At 51.3% G+C, this 20,429-nt stretch overlaps 1 protein-coding gene across 2 annotated transcripts; it reads left to right on the plus strand.

The window, feature by feature from the left end:
- Positions 1-13,648: 13,648 nt before the first annotated feature.
- Positions 13,649-19,294, plus strand: KRT5 (keratin 5). 2 transcript variants are annotated; one of them, XM_068972227.1, is made up of 10 exons: positions 13,649-14,206; positions 14,771-14,985; positions 15,746-15,806; positions 15,917-16,012; positions 16,623-16,787; positions 17,136-17,261; positions 17,490-17,710; positions 18,482-18,516; positions 18,990-19,064; positions 19,107-19,294. In XM_068972227.1, exons 1-10 carry the CDS (start codon positions 13,649-13,651, stop codon positions 19,292-19,294), a joined length of 1,740 nt encoding a protein of 579 aa, XP_068828328.1. The 2 variants fall into 2 exon arrangements, with proteins under 2 accessions (XP_068828328.1, XP_068828327.1); XM_068972226.1 differs by having other exon boundaries at positions 18,990-19,294.
- The last annotated feature ends 1,135 nt before the right edge of the window (positions 19,295-20,429 follow it).

Here is a 20,429-nt window from a genome sequence, read left to right on the forward strand (position 1 = left end):
CGTGACACCAACTGGAGCAGAACTAGGAACCTGGACCAAGCTCTGGATGTCGAAGACCAGGAGACTGGAGCAGACCAGGGGGTAATGCTGAGCCCATCAAGGAGATGGGAAATAAGTACAGAGAGAACATTGAAGGTAGAAATAATGATAAGAGCTCCTGGAGGAGGGCATGGCAACCCACTCCAGTATTCTTGCCTGGAGAATCCCATGGACAGAAGAGTCTGGTGGGCTACGGTCCATAGGGTTGCAAAGAGTTGGATATGACTGAGGTGACTTAGCTCATAGCACACAACAATAAGAGCTATTGTCTATTGAGGGCTTCTTGTGTGCCAGACGATGGGCTAGGATCTTTTAAGGATATTTCCTTATTCAGTCCTCAACAGCAGCACCATTATCACCCCTGTTGTATATAAATAAACATAGGGCTGGAGAGATGGTTTTTGGCCACCAGCTAGAAGCAACCCCCACACTCTCGTACCCTGATGAGGTACAGAATGCTTGAGTGGGGACAAGAAATTCACTGTCCCCATCTTGAGTCTGCTGCAGGGCCTGAGTCTGTCTTCAGGAGCCAGGTCTGAGAGCTTGGCACTGGAGAGGCATTTCAGAGCAGTGGAGGACCCCATATGGGGCCAATGATACAGGGCTGGGAGGGCAAAGGGTGAGGTGGCAGCCAGCCCTGTGGACTGGGCAGGGCTGCCAGATGCAGTCAAGGCCACGTAAGGCTCGTAATGCCCATGTGATTAAGGCCGCCCTGAGGGCTGGCCAGCCTGGTCATGGTTGTGAGCCTGGTGCCCTGGGGAGGTGGCAGATGCCTTAAGATGAGTAGCTTTTTAGGAATTTCTTCTGAGGCCAGGCAGAGTGCTTCTCAGCATCTTCTCATTGTCTCAGCATCTCTAGATAGGTGCCACCTGTCTCAGGTGGGGATGGGCTTTGGAGCCTCAGCTACCTCCATCTTCTCTGAAAAACACCTGGGCTGACCTGCCCACAGCCCGTTGTTTTGACTGCCTGGTCAGAAGCTGCCACTTGCTACACTTACCCTCTAAGGGCTGTAATTTGGCTTTCTAAGCGCTTATTTGTGGTTTCCAGACACTCAGTGGTGTAATTACAGAAATGGACTCTCCACCTCATTGACTCTGGGTCAGGTGTACCTGTTGGCCTGTGTTCACAGCTGGATGTTCTGAGAAGGTAAAACAGCCCAGTTATGGCTCTGGCCCTGTCTCTCCTAACTGCCCCCCAGGGATCTCCTCACTTGGTGAGAGTTGAGCCTCAGGAGCAGAGAGCAAGGCCTGGCTATATGGCTGGAGGATGAATATAGGAAGCCAGGAAACAGGGGCAGGGGTCTCTTCCTGTTCCAAAGCAGAGATGGCTGGCAGCTAGTGCTGCTGGCACACAGAGTCACTTCAGGCCCTTTTGTGGTTCTGGTGCTGTTTTAAAGTGTATTAAAAAAGATGTCACTCATTAGTCAACAAAGTTGCCTTATAATATAAATATATTAAGCAAGCTAATTTTTTAAAAAAAAATTAAAGAATATAACTGTACAAGCAGTTTGGAAACATGGGCAAAATCCTGAGGGTGGCACTTGAATGACTATAGTTTGGGAAATTCTTAAGAAGTTGTATCCATACTGTGCTTAGGCACTCAGTTGTATGTGACCCCATGAACTGTAGCCCACCAGACTCCTCTGTCCATGGAATTTTCCAGGCAAGAATACTGGAGTGGGTTACCATTTCTTTTATTAGAGAGGAGCAAAGAGGCACAGGCAGAAAGGCCAGAAGTCTCAGCCCAGGGCTGGTTTGGCCAAGGGCGCCAAGGCCAGCTTCTGAGGCGGTGAGAAGTGAAGTCTTGCCCAGGCTGCCACAGTGCAGATAGCTTGGGAGGTAACCAGGTAATTCTTCCTGGGAGTTGGTGTCCTCTGAATCGCAGAGAGGGTGACTGAGAAATGACCTCCAATATAAAAATATTTCGCCAAAGGGAGAGAAGAATTGATCTTCTTTAGTGTAGCTCCATAGAATAGAACAGGATGTTGGAAGGAGACTGATTTCAGCTCACAGTGAGGAAGAACTCTCTTCTAGTGAGACCTGTCAGAAATGGGCTGGTGGATCTGGGGAGAGGATATCACCCTCCCTGACCTCCAGTGGGGCTGGGGAAGGGTGCCCTCTCTGGTCCCTCCCAGCAAGTTCAAGACGACCCTCCGACAAGGGAGGTGAAGATCCCCAAGGTTCTCAGAAGCAGCCTGAAGACCCAGTGGGCAGGGTGGCTCCTTGGCCGTCCTTTCCCCGTACCCAAGGGGAGATGCTTGGCAGGCCGATTGAAGGCGAGTTCTGGCAGCTGGGAGTAGATGAAGGAGAACAGGAAGATAGAAACTCTGCAGCCTGATAGAAGGTGCTCTCTGCCTCAGCCCTCAGGAGACCTTTTTTTTTAACTTTTAATTTTGTATTGGGGTATAGCTGGTTAACCATAGCTGCTAGTATAGGTGAACAGCAAGGGGACTCAGTCATGCATATACATGTATTCATTCTCCCCCAACCTCCCTCCCAAGCTCTTAGGAGATTTTTGGATGCAGATCCTGCAATCAGACTCATCAGGATTTCTGTTCATGGAAAACAACCGCAGCCTGGATCTGAGTGTGTCAACTTGAAGCACGTGGCCAACCTGCTGCCAGCCTGAGGCCCTGCTGGAATCAGGTATAGAGCGAGGCAGGTAATTGATGGAGCTGACTCACCAGGTGGGGCCCAGTGGTACCATGAACCCGATGTATGGGAGTTAGGATATGCATGCTGTGCTGGCTTCTTCAGGGAGCAAACCCAAGACAACACCTACTGTCCTGTCCACTGCTCTCAGGGCTGCCCCCATCCACAGGGAAACTGTGGCCCAGCTGCTCAGTTATCTGTAGGGATGTGGGGAGGACACAGGCCGTGGGAATACTCACCAGGGTGCAGGTCAAGGGGAGGGCATGATTCCGGAGCACCCAGAGCTATGTAAGCTTGCACTCCCAGCTGAGGTCATTATGAGATACACCTATTGGTCATGCCCCGGTGCTCCTCCAGGACTAGACCTCTGTCCCAATTCTAACACAAAGGTGTTCTCTGTTCTCACCAACTAGGAAGGCTATGGGGCTTTGGGCAGATGGACGGAGCCCGTGCTATTTGAGGAAAGCCCTCTGGGGACTGTCTGGGGAAAGGATGAGGCTGGTGTCCTCTCAAGGAGCTAGTGACTGCCTCCTTCTCAAGCAGCTGAACCATGGGAAATGTCAGCATCTGTCCACCAGGTCAGCATCCTCAGGGAGGCAGTAATCAAGCTCATCTACCAGGGAAGACACATTTCTTACCAGATGGCAGAGCCTCTTCCCTAAGAACCATCATCTTCCCTTTCTTGGTCTCACCAGCATGAAGACCTGGAGCTGGCAGGTGATAAGGGGAGATCCCAAGATGGACAAAGGGAACAACGGGCCAAGTTAACTGAGCTGCTGAGGAGCCAATCCTCTCAAAAAGATGGGAAGACAGCCTGGCAAGAAGGGGTGATCTTCACTAAGCAGCCTGTGCCCACCCCAAGAGGCCAGGCCCCAGGGTGGAGCAGGCATGGCTTGATGGCTCACTCTCATCAAATAGGAAGCCAAGACTGGGTCTGTTCCAGCCCTGGTTTTCTCTGCCCTCAGCCAGTGGGCGGACTCCTGCACCTGTCAGTCCGCATCAAGCATGGTCCCTGCTGAGCCCTGGGCAATTCGATAAGGAGAGGTTGGAGGGAAGATCAGTCTGGAGGAAGCTGGACTTAGGGACCTAATCCCTACTAAACTCCAAGCTGAGAGCAGTGGATGAAATGTGTACAGACCCTGGGGCAGAAAAATGCACCCACAGAGGACTGTCTGTAGGTGGGGAATGTAACCTAGTCCAGGGCCAGTTGTGTATGAACACGACTAGTGGGATGGACAAGTAACTGAGCTGACCAGTGAGCCTGGGCAGTGGGCGGATTTTGGCGGGGAGCCGTGAGGAGCAGAATTCAGGAAGAGAGAGGGCCAGGCAGGGCGGGGTGGAGGAGGTAGGGAAGATGTCTTATAGCTGGGGGAGGATAACCTGGATGTGTAGGATATAGGGTAGAGTCCCTTGGCCAAAGCAGAATTTGAGTAGCGATGGGATATCTGTTTCCTGTTGCAACTGTAACAAATTGCCAAAACCATTTTTGGCAAATTTTTATTTCAAGGTTCTAGAGATCAGGGTATCTGAAATGAATATCACCAGGCCAAAATCTGAGTTAAATTCACCTATTCCAGTTCATCTTAGTTCACTGATTCCTAAAATGTCAGTGTTCACTCTTGCCATTTCCTGTTTGACCACTTCCAATTTACCTTGATTCATGGACCTAGCATTCCAGGTTCCTATACAATATTGTTCTTTACAGCATCGGACTTCACTTTCACCACCAGACACATCCACAACTGGGAGCTGTTTCTGCTTTGGCTCAGCCTCTTCATTCTTCCTGGAGCTATTTCTCTGCTCTTCTCCAGTAGCATATTGGGCACCTACCGACCTGGGGGGTTCATCGTTCAGTGTCATATCTTTTTGCCTTTTCATACTGTTCATGAGGTTCTCAAAGCAAGAACGCTGAAGTGGTTTGCCATTCCCTTCTCCAGGGGACCACATTTTATCAGAACTCTCCACTATGACCTGTCTATCTTGGGCTAAAATCAGGGTATTGGAAGGGCTGCATGTCTCCTGGAGGTTTGAGGAGAGACTGTTTCTTTTTTGCAAAGGCAGCCACAGTCCTTGGCTCATGGCCCCCACTCCCTTCTTCAGAGTTGGCAACAGTATTCAAGTTCTCACTTGACATCACTCTGACCTCTTCCCTATCCTGCCTCCTTCCTTCACATTTCAGGGCCTTTGGGATTACAGTGGACCCACCTAGATAATTTAGGATAGTTGTTTGTCATTGTTTAGTCACTAAGTCGTGTCCGACTCTTTGTGACGCCATGAACTCCAGAACGCCAGGCTTCCCTGTCCTTCACTGTCTTCTGCAATTTGCTCAAACTCCTGTCCATTGAGTCAGTGATGCCATCCAACTGTCTCATCCTCTGTCACCCCCTTCTCCTCCTTCCCTCAATCTTTTCAGCATCAGAGTCTTTTCCAGTGAGTCAGCTCTCCACATCAAGTGGCCAAATATTGGAGCTTCAGCTTCATCATCAGTCCTTCCAGTGAATATTCAGGGTTGATTTCCTTTAGGATTGACTGGTTTGATTTCCTTGCTCTCCAAGAGACTCTCAAGAGTCTTCTCCAGCACCACAACTTGAAAGCATCAATTCTTTGGCACCAATTTTAAGGTCAGCTGAGCAACAACCTTAATTCCTTCTGCACCTTAATTTAACTTTTCCATGTAGGTCGCCATATTCACAGGTTCTGGGGATTAGGGCATGGACAGCTTTGGGTGCCATTGTTCTTCCCACCATAGATAGTAGGAGGGATGGTGAGGAAAGGGGACCCAGAGGAATGTGGAGGTGAGTTTAAGGCCAACAAGAAGCTACTTTACGTTCTTAAGCAAAAGAAGGCCATGCTTCAGGGAGGGACTGGGGCTAACCTCTGTTCAAAGGGTTATCCTGAGATCATTTTCCAGACTCAGAACAATGGAGTTGCGTTCTGGCTGATGGCTTGCAGACCATAATGTGTTATTGTTCTCTGCTGATGGCAGTATGCCAACCTGAAGGAGGCCATGGCTGGCGCCAGAGTGAGGGGGCTTAGCCCTAGGGGATGCCCAGGTCAGCTGGCGGCTGGAGGCTTCCCGAGAGGCTGGATGGATCATGACATTCCGGCTGCGAGGCATGGAGAGCTGCTGAGTGTCTTCTCTGCTCTGAATGGTGAGGCTGCTCCTTCTGGGCAGGGCTGGAGGGTGAGGAGGCCGACAGGCAGGACAAATCTTTAGGGCAGTCTCAGGAACTGGCTGGGACTCCTGGGCTGCTGAGAAGGGAAGCAGGGCATGGTGGAGGCAGGGAGAGGGTCATCATGAAAGGAGCTTTTGTTTATTCCTTGGCACATACCATGCCTGGGGAGGCGATGGATTAATGGAGAACACGGAGGCCTATAGATCCAGACAGTTGAGAAGTTCCATCTTGCTGGGGCATTGTGGTGTTGATGGCTCTAATGGTTTCTCCAGAATTTTCTCATGGGCAGGGCTTGAAGTTTAGAAGCTATGATCTAGTTAGAGAGAGGCAATGGTATGGCAGACCTGTCTCAGAGCTGGTTTGCCTGGGAGCACGCGGTTTTTTATTTAGGTGGCATGCTTTTTTCTGGGGGGCCCTGTCTGGAAGTCTTGGCTATGGAGCTTCAGGGCTGGGAGAGATGAGAAAGACGGGAAAGGAAAGGAAAAGCTGAAGGTTGAATCAAGACACCAGTCCACACATGAGGTTGTCAGACATGTCTGGGCCCTCTGGAAGAAACTCCACTCGAGGCTTGTGAGCCTTTGTCTAGTGTCTGGTGCTAGGGAAGTAGGCAGAGGAGCGGCAGTAGGCGAGAAGTGTGGCAGCAGGCCAAGCTTCATCCCTAGGAGCATTGTGTAGAGTGATCCCGATTCACTGGAACCTTGCCCCAGGGTCCCAGCTGCTTCACCCCAGGTTCTGACAGCTCAGAGAGGGCAAGGGTCTCTCCTAGGATTCCTCCCCTATCACCCCTATCACCACTAAAGGCCAGAGCTTCTCAGGGTTGCTGGAAGATGCTGAGAAAACTGACTGCCAAGTCATCTAGCAACCATCGAAGGCCCTCTGTGATTGCTGTCCTCACAGGCTGGCTGGGGACTAGAGCCTCAGCGAAAGGCCTCCTCTTCAGGGTCAATTCAGGGTCACGGGCCACCAACCTGAGTATCCACAATGGTGGGGACACACACCTGTCTAGGTTCCTATCTAGGCTCTGTCACTTACCATTTACTTAACTTCTGTGAGCCTCAGTTTCCTTTTCTGAAAAATAGGGTTAGTAAATAATAGTCCCATCTCCTGGGGTGAATGAGGATTAAGTAAATTGATATCTCCAGAACCATGCCTGGCACACTGTCAGTGCTCTATAAGTGTGGCTGTTGTTACTTTTATCATGCTACAAAGTACATCCTGGGCACTGATCCAACCTATATATTGAGCTGCTTTAGGATCATGGAGGGTTCAGAGTTTCAGAGAGACAGCCCCTCTAGCAATCACCGGATACGTCTCTCCCATTTGGAAGAGACTGTCTGAGAAAGCATCTGGGTCTTTGCCTCATGTTTTGTGGGAAGTCAGGACAGAGAGAGAGAGACAGAGCCAGCACTCAGCGTAGCCGCCCCTCTTAGCATGAAAGCAGGGGAGCGGGTAGCTCGGGAGTGAGGGTGTGGATGGATCCCCCCGGCTGCGGAACAGAGCTGAGACTGAACGGCCATGGGAGACTACGGGTGGGTGACTGGGGTGGGGAGCCCTGGAATGTGCTTCAGAGGATACGATTTGTCTAGAGGCAGCGGAGAGCACAGTGGGGCTCTGAACCCTGACACACAGGAGTGGCGTGTGAATTCTCACTCGGCAGAAGTAGGGGGCGGGGAGAGGGGCAGGAGAGAAAGGGCTTCCCATCAGCCACTCCTCCTCTTCTCATCTGTGGTCAGAACCACAGCCTGTGGGACCTGGCAGCCTGGCACAGGCAAGGGCCCTGGGGAAGGGCTCCAGTGCTGACTTCAGCTGAGGCTGGTCTTGCCCTGGAAAGGTGGGTCAATGTCAGAGGCTGTCAGGGCTCTGGATGAGACTGAGGTGGAAAGCAGTAACTGCATCACCCATAAGCAGTCATTGGTCAGCACCCCCTGATACACACACCTCCTTCCACACGGGCCGGGGGACGTGGCTCTCTGAAGGGGGTCAAGACATGCAGCTTTGAGTGTGGCGTGCATGGGCTCTTTCTGGGGTGCTGGCGAGGCAGTGCAGGGCAGTGGAGCATGTCCTGGCTTGGCCCTGGCTCTGATGATAGCAGGATGACGGGTTCTGGATTAGGATCCCCCCTGCTCTGCACTCAGCTTTCTCATCTAGGAATGGATCACTGGTAGACATCTGGGCATGGCTGGGCAGGGGGGATTGGGGTAGGAATCAGAGTCAGAAGATGCCTGCAGGCAAGTCTGGCCAAGGCTTCCCTGCGACGGCTTGTGGGAACTGAGTTTTCCTGAAGCCAAGTCAGGCAGGATTCCCTAACCCTGCCTTAGCATGGGCACTCCTGTCACCAGGCAAGTGGTGTGGGTTAACCTTCCTGGGCCTGGCAGGATTCAGGCTTGTCCTTAGAGCCTGTGTGTCCTCCATGGGCCTGTCCTGTTCATGGCTGTACCCCCTTCTGTAGCCTATTGCATGGCACCCCCACGATTGCTCAAAACACATGTGCTGGGTGAAGGAATGATCAAATGACTGGTGCACGTGTTCCTGGGCTCTTTCTTTTCTCAAGTGTCCTGACACAGTGTCTCTCTTGGGAAAACTAACCTGTTTTCATGAGCCCTGGACAGTGCCTGTTGGTCCCATGGACAGCGAGCAAGGCCAGCAGTTTGTGTGCATAGGGGATGTGAAGGAGTTGAGAATGCGTGCAGAGAGTGCAGCTGGGTTGGGAAGGTGTCCATTTGCCCCCGGGACTGTCCAGTCTCCAGGGGTGTTTCTGAAACCAGCCCTGGGAGGGGTAACATCTCCAGCCTCTGCACTGTGGCCTTTTTTTTTCTTCCCCATCATATCATCACCATCTGCTCTCATGTCCCAGTGATGGGAGCTCAACACCTTGGAGATGGAAACAAGACTCGGTCCTTGCACCTGGGCCTCCTTCCTTAGGATGAGGAAGCCATCCACCAAGCAGTTCTCATCTCCACCTCCATCTTTCCATCCCTAGGTGTCAAGTTGCTGGTATGCTGGGGGTAGAAAGAAGCAGCGGGGGGAAAAAAGCCATGGGGGAGGTTAAGGGTGAGAAAAAGTTTCCCAGCATGCCTCTGACCCCATAAGGATAGAAGCCTGGTGTGAATGAATCATGTCCCCGTCTCTCCATTGTAGAGAATGTCTGTAGACACCCAGAGGACGGAGTACACCCACACCCACGTATAAGGGACAAAGCCAAGGCCAAAGGATAAAAGCCCTTCTTTGCAATTTTAGATTCATTGATGCAGAGTTCGTAGCACAGTGTCTGGTGTACAGTAATTTTTATGAGTGTTTAGTAAAAGAAAACTAAAACCTCCCTCCATGAGAAAGCAAAACCTAGAGGTTTTTCCTGCTTGTCCCTTTTTTAGTCCCTCTGACTAATTAAAGTATTTGTTGATTTCCAGCCCATAGTTTCAATCAACCAAGGGGGATTTTCAAGGACTTTGGTATGCCATTGGCAAAACACCCTTCCAATGAGGGAAGAACATTCCACAGACCTGCAGGGACCTGTCGGAGGGAGGCTGAGAGCTCTGTTGTGTGGCTCTCAATGCACAAGAGCCAATCTCTCAATCAGTCTGAGAGGTGGGGGCTGAGGCTGCTCCCCACAACCCCCTGCATGTGGGCCCCACCCTTCCTGCCAACCCTGGCCAGCTTCAAATTACCATTCCTCCTCCCGTGAGTGAAGACACTTTTCCTGCTGCTTCTCTCAACACCAGCGAGGGAAGCCGAGGCGAGATGTTGGGCTTCCTGTATGGGGTTCCAGCAATTCAAAGGTTGGATTAAGACCAAGGCACAGCACAGGGTGAGGCCATGGGCTTTTGCACCTATGTTGAGACCCTCAATTTGTGTCATGTCCAAAGGCCCCCCCTTGTCACATGACCCAAATAATGGCAACAGAGTACCCTTCCACAGCTGCCAAGAGAGATCAGTTCCTTTTCTAGTAGACTTTTGCATTTCTACCCGGGCCTCTTCTCAGATGTGGGCTCTGGAGAGTCCTAGAGAGGCAGGGTGGCACCCGCAGCAAGGCAGCCGCCACCAGAGGTGGTCACGTGGAGAGGGAGGGAGGATCCTCCTCATCCCACTGTCCACAGAGGGGCTGTCTCCTTTCTGCCACTGCAGTTCTGAAAATTCTGAATCTGAGATCAAAGCTGGGACCCAGAGTTCCCGCCGACTTTGGGTGGAGGCAGAATTCTTCCCTCAGTTCCTCCCCGAGGCTAGGGCTTTGTAAGGAGTTGCGCGGGCTGGCTCTGGGCTCCGTCCGCCCTTCCCCATCTTGCTGGATCTGGCTCCATGCACTCTCGGATGAGGCTGCCAACCGTCATCCAATGAATAGATGACTCATGCCTCAACCATTGTTCCCCACTCTTTGTGCTGAACATGCATGGGATAGAAGGTCCTCAAAAGTGGGGACACTGCCTCATTCTTTCTCTCCTGGAGGGGGACGTGGGAGCTGGGGCTGAGGGTGGGAGGTGGGGAATGAAGGGGAAGTTCAAGGAATGGAGAGTCATGAACTCTGTCCTCAGAGGATGCCCAGGCTAAAGGGGATAAGAGATCTACTCTCTGGATAGGAAGCCAGGGACAGAAGTGGGTGGACAGGACCCTGGGACTTAGGATGGGGCAGGGGAAGGCCTTCCACCATGACCTAGGGAAGGGAGATGACCTTACGTCTGTCAATTCAATTCAAAATTATTTGCTGAGCAGTACTGGTGTGCCCAGCTGGGCTGAGTGTGTGGCGATGCCAAGGCAAGCCAGATGTGCTCCCTAAACTTGGGGGAGTCTATTGTCTGGGAAGACCTGCAGGTCATATGCAAAACCATTTCCCATTAAATTTATCCATCGCATGGTCTTCTATGAAAGGCACCCAAAGAGTGGTGGGGGCCCCACAAAGGGAGCCCTGGGTTGGGATCATGGGATTTGCCTAGTCCTTGTTCCACTGTTACCTGGGCCAATCCTATTTCCTGCCTGGTGTGTCAGATGTGTCTCTGTGGATGAAATGCTGCACATATTCTGTGTTCTCATACCTCATGAGGATGGACAGGGCAGTCACTCCTGTCCCCCTCTGACACAGAGACCAGCAGGACCAGCCACTGCAGTTCCCTCAGTCTTGCACTCGTCTCTTGCTGGAAAATGATGCCTGGAGAAGCTAATTACCATGTCCTGCCAAGCCTTGATAACTCTCTCTGTAGGTGCCTGCAGAGAGGCTCAGGGAGCTCTGTGTAATCTCTCTCTTCCTGCCAGGCTGAAATTCCAGCCTGGGGTGGGACTCTCCCGCACTGCAGTGTTGCTGGTCCCTGGTTCCCCGGCGGAGCGTCTCCACTCTGGCATTGTGGGGGTGGAGGGGAAGGGGTGGCGCGGGGGTGGCCCTGTCTGCCTGGGGGAGAATTCCCACAGAGATAGGTGCTTTTCCCCCAGCGAGGCACCCAAACACGCCCGACCACATTGATTTGCCACCTACACCCCTTTGGTCCCTGGCATATGAATCTGAGCTTGGCACACTCCAGCCCTTCTCAGACTGGCCAGAATGCATTCCTGTTCCCCTGAGTCCTTCTCCTTCCTGGACAAGAAGGAATGGAGAGAAAAGAATGTCCTAGTGTCTTGGGAGGGTGGGGCTTCCCCAAGGGCAGTGGAGACTAGACTCAGGTCAGGTGTTGGTGGGGGGTGGGTAGGAGGGACCATGCCCTGATGGTGACTTCCAGGGGAGAGAGAAGATTCATGTTAGGAGTTCCCAGATAGCTGCTTCTGTTCTGTCGGGGGATGAGGGTCCATCCCTATGTCTCAGGAACCCCAGGATAGTCGTGTCTGTTCCGTGAGAGGCAAGTGCGAAATTGGCAAGCTCTGTAAAAGTCACCTTTGAGTGCCTCAGGAATTCTCTAGGGAAGGAGGCAGCAAAACCTCATTCATTGCCCAAGACTTATAAGGCCAGCTCTGGCCATTGATCTGTCTGTCTGTCTGTCTGGATTTACCTGGCCACTGCTGCCTTCTCATCACAGCCTCAGGTGAATAATCACCTCTTGGCTGATCCCCAGTGGCTCCGAGTCATTTTCCCACAGCCGTAGCTGCCCTGTGGCCGACTGCAGGCCCTGACTAGAGGTTCCTAAGCCGTGGCTGGGTCCTTATTCCTTTACTCTGAGAACATAGCCGCTCAGTCCCGCAGCTTCAAACCCATCCCCACCCTACCCCTGCCTCCAGCCCTAGCCTAGGGATCTCCCCTACCCCAACAACTCTTAATGACCCAAGCACTGCCTGAGATTCCTATTTCTGTTCTGACGAGGCACATACAAGACCCCACTCAAGTCTGCAGCCAAAAAGAGGGAGTGTAATTTAAGACAGAAATTTGTAAAACCCAACCAGGCCCCTTTTCCTCCATCTAATACCATAGCCCACCCAGACAAGCTTTGCCGAAAGGACTAACTGGGAGCTGGGCTGAGGGTGCTTCCTAAAACAACTGGCAGATAGTCAGGCCAGCTCCCTGGTTACCCAAACCTGCCCCTTCTAGTCTCTCTGGCAGGATGATCCATAGATTTAGAACTCCTTTTCCATCCCCCCGGCCCTGAAGGAGGGTTCAGGCTGGAGCTGAGAGAAAGCCCAGCAATTCCCGCTGCTTGGAACAGGGTGGTTTGCCGTTATAACAGGCTGGCCGACTCTCGACATGTTCCTGACGAGATTAAGAACTCCTGCAGGTATGTGTTTGTGGCGGCCTTCAGCCTGTATCAACAGATACGATGACTCATTTCTTCCCTAGTGGAATCACCAAGGGCTTGCTGGAACACACCTGGGGGGCAGGGGAACAGGCAGAGCAGCTCCCCCTGAAGAGAGACGTGACTGCCAGGCGGAGTGACAGGATTCTAGGGGAGGGATTGATGGCAAGGGGGCCCTGGGTTTGCTAAGCCGCCTCTGGGGCCTGCCTGGGCCAAAGGGCAAGGGAAAAGTTCAATGCAGCAGAAAAGGCTGAACTAGGAGGCGTTGTGGTGGGATGGGTCTGTCCCTGCAGAGAGCAAAGTGGGATAGACCGGGGTCTGAGGGTGTCCCACAGTCTCTCTTTCTGGAACTTGGTTCTTGGGGAGACTTTCTGGCCCAAATCTTGCAGGAGAATCTGCCCAGCAGGCTCTGGTGTAACTGTGCCTCCTCTAAGAAATGGAGTTTTGCAGTATGTGATGGAAGTCTATTTTCCCCTCTGGCACAGAGTTGAGAGATCAGGCCACAGCTGGCTTTCCAAGGGCTGAAGCCCCTGAAGCAAGCTCTCCCTAAAGGAATAAGCAGAGCAGACCACTGCCAGTGGGGGACTCGCTCTGCCCCTGTTCGTGGACAGCGTGCAATGTGCTGCAATGTTTGATGACGTTCCTGATCCTGGAAGGACCCTTCAGGACTTTGGCCAAATGCCCCCTTGCTTCCCAGCACCCTTCTTTGGGCTACTCACAGCTCTAGGCCCCGGTCAAAAGATTTGCTGGCAGCATGGTCTGTTCGCTGCCAAGATATCAGGGCTGCGAGGCAAGTTTATCCCTAGCTGAGCAGAGCCTGCCAGGAAGACAGCGTTTGCACCCCACACCGCTGCGCAGGTGTGTCGGTGAGCTCACAGCTGCCCCCAGGCATGCCCAGCCCACTTAATCATTCACAGCTCAACAACTCTCCCGCCCAAACCAGGTCTAGAGGATAAAAGCGGGGCTTGCGGCTCCCAGGTAACAGAGCCGCCTTCCGCGTCCTGTCCCGCGCTGCTCTTTCTCTCCAGCACCTCGCGACCGCTAGTTCTCGCTACTCTTACTCCACTAGGAACCAGCCATCATGTCTCGCCAGTCAACCGTGTCCTTCCGGAGCGGGGGCAGCCGCAGCTTCAGCACTGCCTCTGCCATCACCCCGTCCGTCTCCCGCACCAGTTTCACCTCCGTGTCCCGGTCCGGGGGTGGCGGCGGTGGCGGCTTTGGCAGGGTCAGCCTTGGGGGTGCTTACGGTGCCGGTGGCTTTGGCAGTCGGAGCCTCTACAACCTAGGGGGCTCCAAGAGGATTTCCATCAGCGCCAGCGGCGGTGGCTTCAGGAACCGATTTGGTGCTGGTGCTGGAGGCGGCTATGGCTTTGGAGGTGGAGCCGGGAGCGGATTTGGTTTTGGCGGTGGAGCTGGCGGTGGTGGCTTTGGGCTCGGTGGTGGAGCTGGCTTTGGAGGTGGCTTCGGTGGTCCTGGCTTTCCTGTGTGCCCCCCTGGAGGCATCCAAGAGGTCACCGTCAACCAGAGTCTCCTGACTCCCCTCAACCTGCAAATCGACCCCACCATCCAGCGGGTGAGGACTGAGGAGCGGGAGCAGATCAAGACCCTCAACAACAAGTTTGCCTCCTTCATTGACAAGGTGAGAACTGATTCTTGGTGGAAAACGACCATGAATGTGGGGTATGTGCTAAAGAAGTGGGAAGAGGGGAGATTTCCTGACCTTGCACAAATATCTTCCTATGTTTTTCTCTTTGTGTCCTGGATTTGTGGCCCACTTTCTTAATTAGACTGGCAGCTTGGAAGAGAGGGTCTTAATTCATCCCCTTCATAGCTGACCCCCTGAAGGCTCTTTACTGACTGTTGGGAAGAGAGATGCATTCTGTGCTCCATGTAACGGGGCTGATTGCATGGAAAGGTGGATCTGTTCACTGGACAGTAGCCTGAGCACCTTTACAGCCACCCCTGCCTGGGCCATGCTCTGCCCAGCCACAGCCAGTGCTATTTGCGCCCTGAATAAGTGTCCTGTCTCCCCTAGCAGAGTGAGTTTAGATGCTTCACTCTGGACCTGTCCTCTTCATCCCAGGTCCAAGCACTGCCCATGGGAAGATTTAGGGGGACAGCATGAGAAGGGAGGAAAACTGAAAAGTTGATCATTGAAACATGAAATTCAGACATCTCCATCTTCAAACTCTGCCCCCTCCAGGTGCGGTTCCTGGAGCAGCAGAACAAGGTCCTGGACACCAAGTGGACCCTGCTGCAGGAGCAGGGCACCAAGACCGTGAGGCAGAACCTGGAGCCTTTGTTTGAGCAGTACATCAACAACCTCAGGAGACAGCTGGATGGTATCCTTGGGGAGAGAGGCCGCCTGGACTCGGAGCTCAGGAACATGCAGGACTTGGTGGAGGACTTCAAGAACAAGTGAGCTGGGGTAGAATGGAGACAGGGCGAGTCTTTGCACCAAATATACTTTACAACCAGACCACTGCTTATGCCTTTCCCAAGGACTGAAAACAGATACATTTCATGGACACCTAAAGTGCTGGGGAAAAAATTACGTCCATGGTTAGAAAGTTCTAGCTGCAAGCTCAGTCCCTCTGCAAGATACTTAGCCTCCAGCCAGAGTAACAAGCTCAGTGCCCTTGGCATGACCTGGTGAAAAAAGCAGTCATGTAATCCTTGCTTTGGGGGACCTTCCTCCCCAGTACACTCAAAGTACACAACGTGGACTTTTTGATGGATTCCCCTCGAAGCAGGAACTGATGATGTAATCTAGGTTGGTCTAAGTACTAAACAATTTCTTTAGTCCTTATGAACCAGCAGCTGGACTGCTCGTTTTTTGTTTTTCAAAGGCCATGAAAGCTGAAAAATTAAGCACTAGAGAAATGGACTAGATGTGAAATTTGAATGAAGCTGTATAGTTTTTCTACAGAAATGTTCCTGAAGTGACTGAATTACAGCATTAATAGAATAGCTATCTGCTAGGCAATTACAGAAAAAACAGTATCCTAACGGGTAGGGAGCTTGCCCGAAGGTTCTTACTCCTGGTGTCCCTCCCTCTTTGTCCATATGATGTGAGAGGCCTCTTCCAGGGGGAAGGTAGGCTCACAGTTGACTATGTGCAGTACAGGCCCTAGGCCTCATCCTCTGATAAGCACTTCCCATTCCTTTTTACTACCAGGTATGAAGATGAAATCAACAAGCGTACCACTGCCGAGAATGAGTTTGTGATGCTGAAGAAGGTATGTGGGTAGCAGAGAAACTGTCGCCTGTGGTTATGCTCATTTAAGGTATTGTTCATTTAAGTCAGAGTGGAAATGGGATGCAGTGCCAACCACCCATGTTTCTCTAGGATGTGGACGCTGCCTACATGAACAAAGTGGAACTAGAGGCCAAGGTTGATGCACTGATGGACGAGATCAACTTCATGAAGATGTTCTTTGATGCGGTAAGAAATGTCCCTTGTTCAGGAGCCAGAGAGATGGTCACTGGGACATCACCAGGGATTAGGGTCTCTAGGATTAAGTGACTTTTCAGTGGTTCCTGTGGCATGGGCACATATTTGTCTTTTCTACTCTTTCAGTACTATTCACACTTTATTACTTAATAAAGCTAATTCTCTCTCTCTTTTTAAAGTTAAACTTAAAGCAAAAGACCTCTACAATCATCAGTCTGCAGAGTGAGATTTAGAGTGAGGTATTAGAAGCCCAGGTATACTTTTCCTGGCCATCTCCCTTTTCTGGAATACCATCCTGTCTCTGCTAACTCCCAGCATGGCAAACCACACCATCAAGTTCTTTTCAGATCAATTTTGACCTAAGAAGAGTCAAGTCTGAGAGGTTACATGGTAGGGGTTTCTTGATGTTCAGAGTTATTAAATTTAAAATATAAATTTAGTAGTGATTTGAATTATTTATTAACTGACCTAAGTTTTTCATTAATAGGTAGGAGGTTATTATTTTTTTCCTCAGGTTGACATAGAACAATGAACAGAAGATTTGAATGGAATGATATTAAATAAAATGGACTCATATGATTGACTTCAAATCTCCCTGCAGGAGCTGTCCCAGATGCAGACGCACGTCTCAGACACATCCGTGGTCCTGTCCATGGACAACAACCGCAGCCTGGACTTGGACAGCATCATTGCTGAGGTCAAGGCCCAGTACGAAGACATTGCCAACCGCAGCCGCACAGAAGCTGAGTCCTGGTACCAGACCAAGGTGGGTGCTGTGGCGAAGTGTCCTGAATGAGGGAAGGACACACGTCAAGTATTCCAGGCCTTGACCAAAGGCTAAGGATGGGGCTCCTGAGACCTGCTGAGGCCTATTGGGAGGAGTTATGAGACATGCATACAATCTGCCATATAAATTCAAGAATCTTAAAGAGAATCTCACTGTTTCACACCAGTGTCTACAGAAAAGCAAAGGGGCTAAAGAGGAAATTAAGACCAGCTCCAGGCTCCCAAAAACTATGCCACTTACCACCTTGTGGTAGCTCCTACCTGTGAACTTGGGAAAGCGTTTCCACCCTCGTGTAATGGACTCTTTCTTCTTTTCCGTTGGCATCAGTATGAGGAGCTGCAGCAGACTGCAGGTCGCCATGGTGATGATCTCCGTAACACCAAGCATGAGATCTCTGAGATGAACAGGATGATCCAGAGGCTGAGATCCGAGATCGACAATGTTAAAAAACAGGTAGGGAAAGAAGGCAGGGAAGGAGCTTGAGTTCTTAAAGGGGAACCAACTTTGTTTTGCTTTCCAAACATATACACACAGAGCTGGAGCAGGTACCAGCACTTCAGTATTCCACCATCCGCAATGACCAGGGCAAATGTGCTGGCTTCTCTCTGCAATCTCAGAAAGAGACACCTCAGGCCCAGGTGAGCTTCTAAAGTGTCCCACCCTTCCTTCCTTCCCCTCTAGTGTGCCAACCTGCAGAATGCCATCGCTGATGCTGAGCAGCGTGGGGAGCTGGCCCTCAAGGATGCCAGGAACAAGCTGGCGGAGCTGGAGGACGCCCTGCAGAAGGCCAAGCAGGACATGGCACGTCTGCTGAGGGAGTACCAGGAGCTGATGAACACCAAGCTGGCCTTGGACGTGGAGATCGCCACCTACAGGAAGCTGCTGGAGGGCGAGGAGTGCAGGTGGGTGACACGGCTGACATCAAGAATCCACAGTGGCCTCACGTTTGATAAAGTAGAGCTTCTGCTCCACTGCCGGCTGTCAAAACACACACACACAAGTGGCCACTCCTTGTACCTGGTGATTATCCATCATGAATCCAATGATCTGATCCAGCCCAATCTGACACGCGGACATACAGCTGATCTACACAATGTGACCTCAACTCACTTTTCTGACCCACCACCAATATTCTTCAATGCTGCCTCTCCTTCAAACAACTAAGCAACCCCACACACGTCTTTCTCATTCTTCAAGTGCTTCTTCCTCCAGGAAGCCTTTCATGATTACTCCAGTTGAGTTAAACTCATCTGCCTTTGGATTCTCAAACTACTGCATTTTCTTCAGTCTTCTGACTGAGCTGACTGTCCATTGCCTGCTTCCTCCTTGATGTATTCCTGTCCAAGCCAAGTCTTCTCACAGGATGCGGCTCCTATAAGGCAACAGTATACATATGTATAGTTCCCACAGCCTCTCCCTCACATTTTCCATGTAATGGGTAGAGGAGAGTGTGAATTATAACCTTCCTTTGATGACCTGTTCCTAGGTTGAGACCTATTCTTTTAGCAAGTCTCTCCAGAGAGCTATCTCTTTCTCTAATTCAAGCAGTTTTTCAGGCGTGCAGTCTCCTAGCTCAGAGAACAAGCTCTAAACATGACTATTGGAGTTATCCACAGAGATTACTGCTGTCTTTTGGGGTGGGATTTTAACTCATTTCAAATTTTCCCTTTCAGACTGAGTGGAGAAGGAGTTGGACCAGTCAACATCTGTAAGTAACTTTGAACAGACATTAACAATGATGACAATACAGGGTATTTGGTGCAACTCAGAGTCCCACTGTTTCTAGCTACCAGACATGCCCATCTCCCAAATGGTTGTTTAATATACTTAGTGAGAAGCAGGTGGTACAGGCACAAAAACAAAGGTTGAGACAGGAAGCAACAGGGCTCGTGTCTTATCTCCTAAAGGGTGGGCCCTGTATCTTACCCTTCTTGGACTCTGTCCCCCAGCCTTGCCCTGACCCCCATTCCCTTGGGGGACTTAGCACTGTCCCTTGCTTACAGTGTTCACCAGCTTTCTATTAGGGAGCTTCGCTAAATGACTTAGTTCTTCTAGGCTTCATCTGCAGCTGTCTAAAAGGGGCCACATACAGTGCTAACAGCAGCAGGATCAAATAAATTAGATGCATAGGAACAATCTGCCAGGCTGGTCTCACCAAGTTTTCCCCTCCTTTCTCTGCAGCTGTCGTCACAAACACCGTTTCCTCAGGCTACGGTGGTGGCAGTGGCTTTGGAGGTGGCCTGGGCGGTGGCCTCGGCGGCGGCCTGGGCGGAGGTCTGGGCGGAGGTCTCGGCGGAGGCGGCAGCAGCAGCTTCTACTCCAGCAGCAGCGGGGGTGTTGGCCTAGGCGGTGGGCTCGGTGTCGGGGGCTCTGGCTTCAGTGCAAGCAGTGGCCGAAGCTTGGGCTTTGGCAGTGGTGGGGGCAGCAGCTCCAGCGTCAAATTTGTCTCCACCACTTCCTCCTCTCGGAAGAGCTTCAAGAGCTAAGAGCCTGCAGCAAGTCACTGCCTCCCAAGCCCAGCAGCCGGCCGTGGCATCCACCTGTGGCATCCACCTCTTCTAGGTGGTGTCTCAAGCCACGTTTCCTCCTCTTCTGGAGTCTAGTCAATGAAGCCTATCGCAGACCCACATTCTTTGGTTCCTGGAAGGCCCAACCCCCAGTCTCTAGCCTGGTGTGTCCTGATTCTATGCTCTGCTCCCAAGCAGCCTTTGAGTCTCTATAGCCTGGTCCTCGGTGACAGAAGAATCCAATGTTTTCCAGTATCTAAACCATCAAAACGGAGTCCTCACCCCAATCCCATCTGGTCTGACTATCTCCAGAATGTGTTCAATAAAACGCTTTCATAATATAAGCTGTTGGGAAGAATTGTTTTTTCAAGATCTACACCCAACCTAGAGATTCACTGAGGGTCCATCTGTCCAAATGTGATTGGTTCCTTTGATTCACAGGGGGACAGAATGGCCTTGAAAGGAAAGTGACCACTGTGGGTGGTCCAGAGACTCCAGGAGGCATGAGAGGTGGATGCTAAAGCCTCTAGGATGAAGGAGTCTTTGGAGGGCATGAAGGGGAAGCTTTCTTAACTTGTAGCTTATGTAGATAGTAGAGCTGCTTGTTGGAGGAGGGCCCATTCAAGTTGGGCTGATTTTGCAAGTTGGCTTAAGTCAAATTTGTAAATAAGGCATTTTTTGTCTTGAAGCCTCCAAAAGGCATATAGATACCTTTATAGATGTTGGTCCTGTTCTAATAATGTGGGTGCTTACAGGGTCAGTAGCTTATAGTTCCTTAATAGTGTCAGGGATGCAAGGGCCTTCGAATGAGCAAATAATTTCAGGAATTTAATGGAGGTGGCCAGAATTTGCACTATGTGTGGGATCACGGCCCATCCTCTTTTCATGAGCTTGTCTTTTCTGATCCTGAATGAGGGTGTTTAATGAATCTCTTCAAACAGGAATTCATCAGTGCAATGTCATGCCTGCACTCCTGGTATGCATTTAAGATCTTGCCTGCAAAGACTGTGTGATGGCAGGGTTGCTGAGGTACCCCATCAGCATGTGGGGGGAGATGGATTGTGTCCCTTCAGAGATGAAAGCACTGTGACAGAGGCTGTTGCAATAGGCACTG

The sequence above is a fragment of the Capricornis sumatraensis genome, chromosome 4 (genome assembly GCF_032405125.1).
Source record: "Capricornis sumatraensis isolate serow.1 chromosome 4, serow.2, whole genome shotgun sequence".
Taxonomy (NCBI): domain Eukaryota; kingdom Metazoa; phylum Chordata; class Mammalia; order Artiodactyla; family Bovidae; genus Capricornis; species Capricornis sumatraensis.

Excerpts from the sequence above, each read along its gene's own strand:
- KRT5 (XM_068972226.1), top strand. The coding sequence starts at position 13,649 with ATGTCTCGCCAGTCAACCGTGTCCTTCCGGAGCGGGGGCAGCCGCAGC. Across the intron at positions 16,788-17,135 it reads AGTCCTGGTACCAGACCAAG|TATGAGGAGCTGCAGCAGAC; the intron begins GTGGGTGCTGTG and ends CGTTGGCATCAG. Across the intron at positions 17,711-18,481 it reads CTGGAGGGCGAGGAGTGCAG|ACTGAGTGGAGAAGGAGTTG; the intron begins GTGGGTGACACG and ends TTTCCCTTTCAG.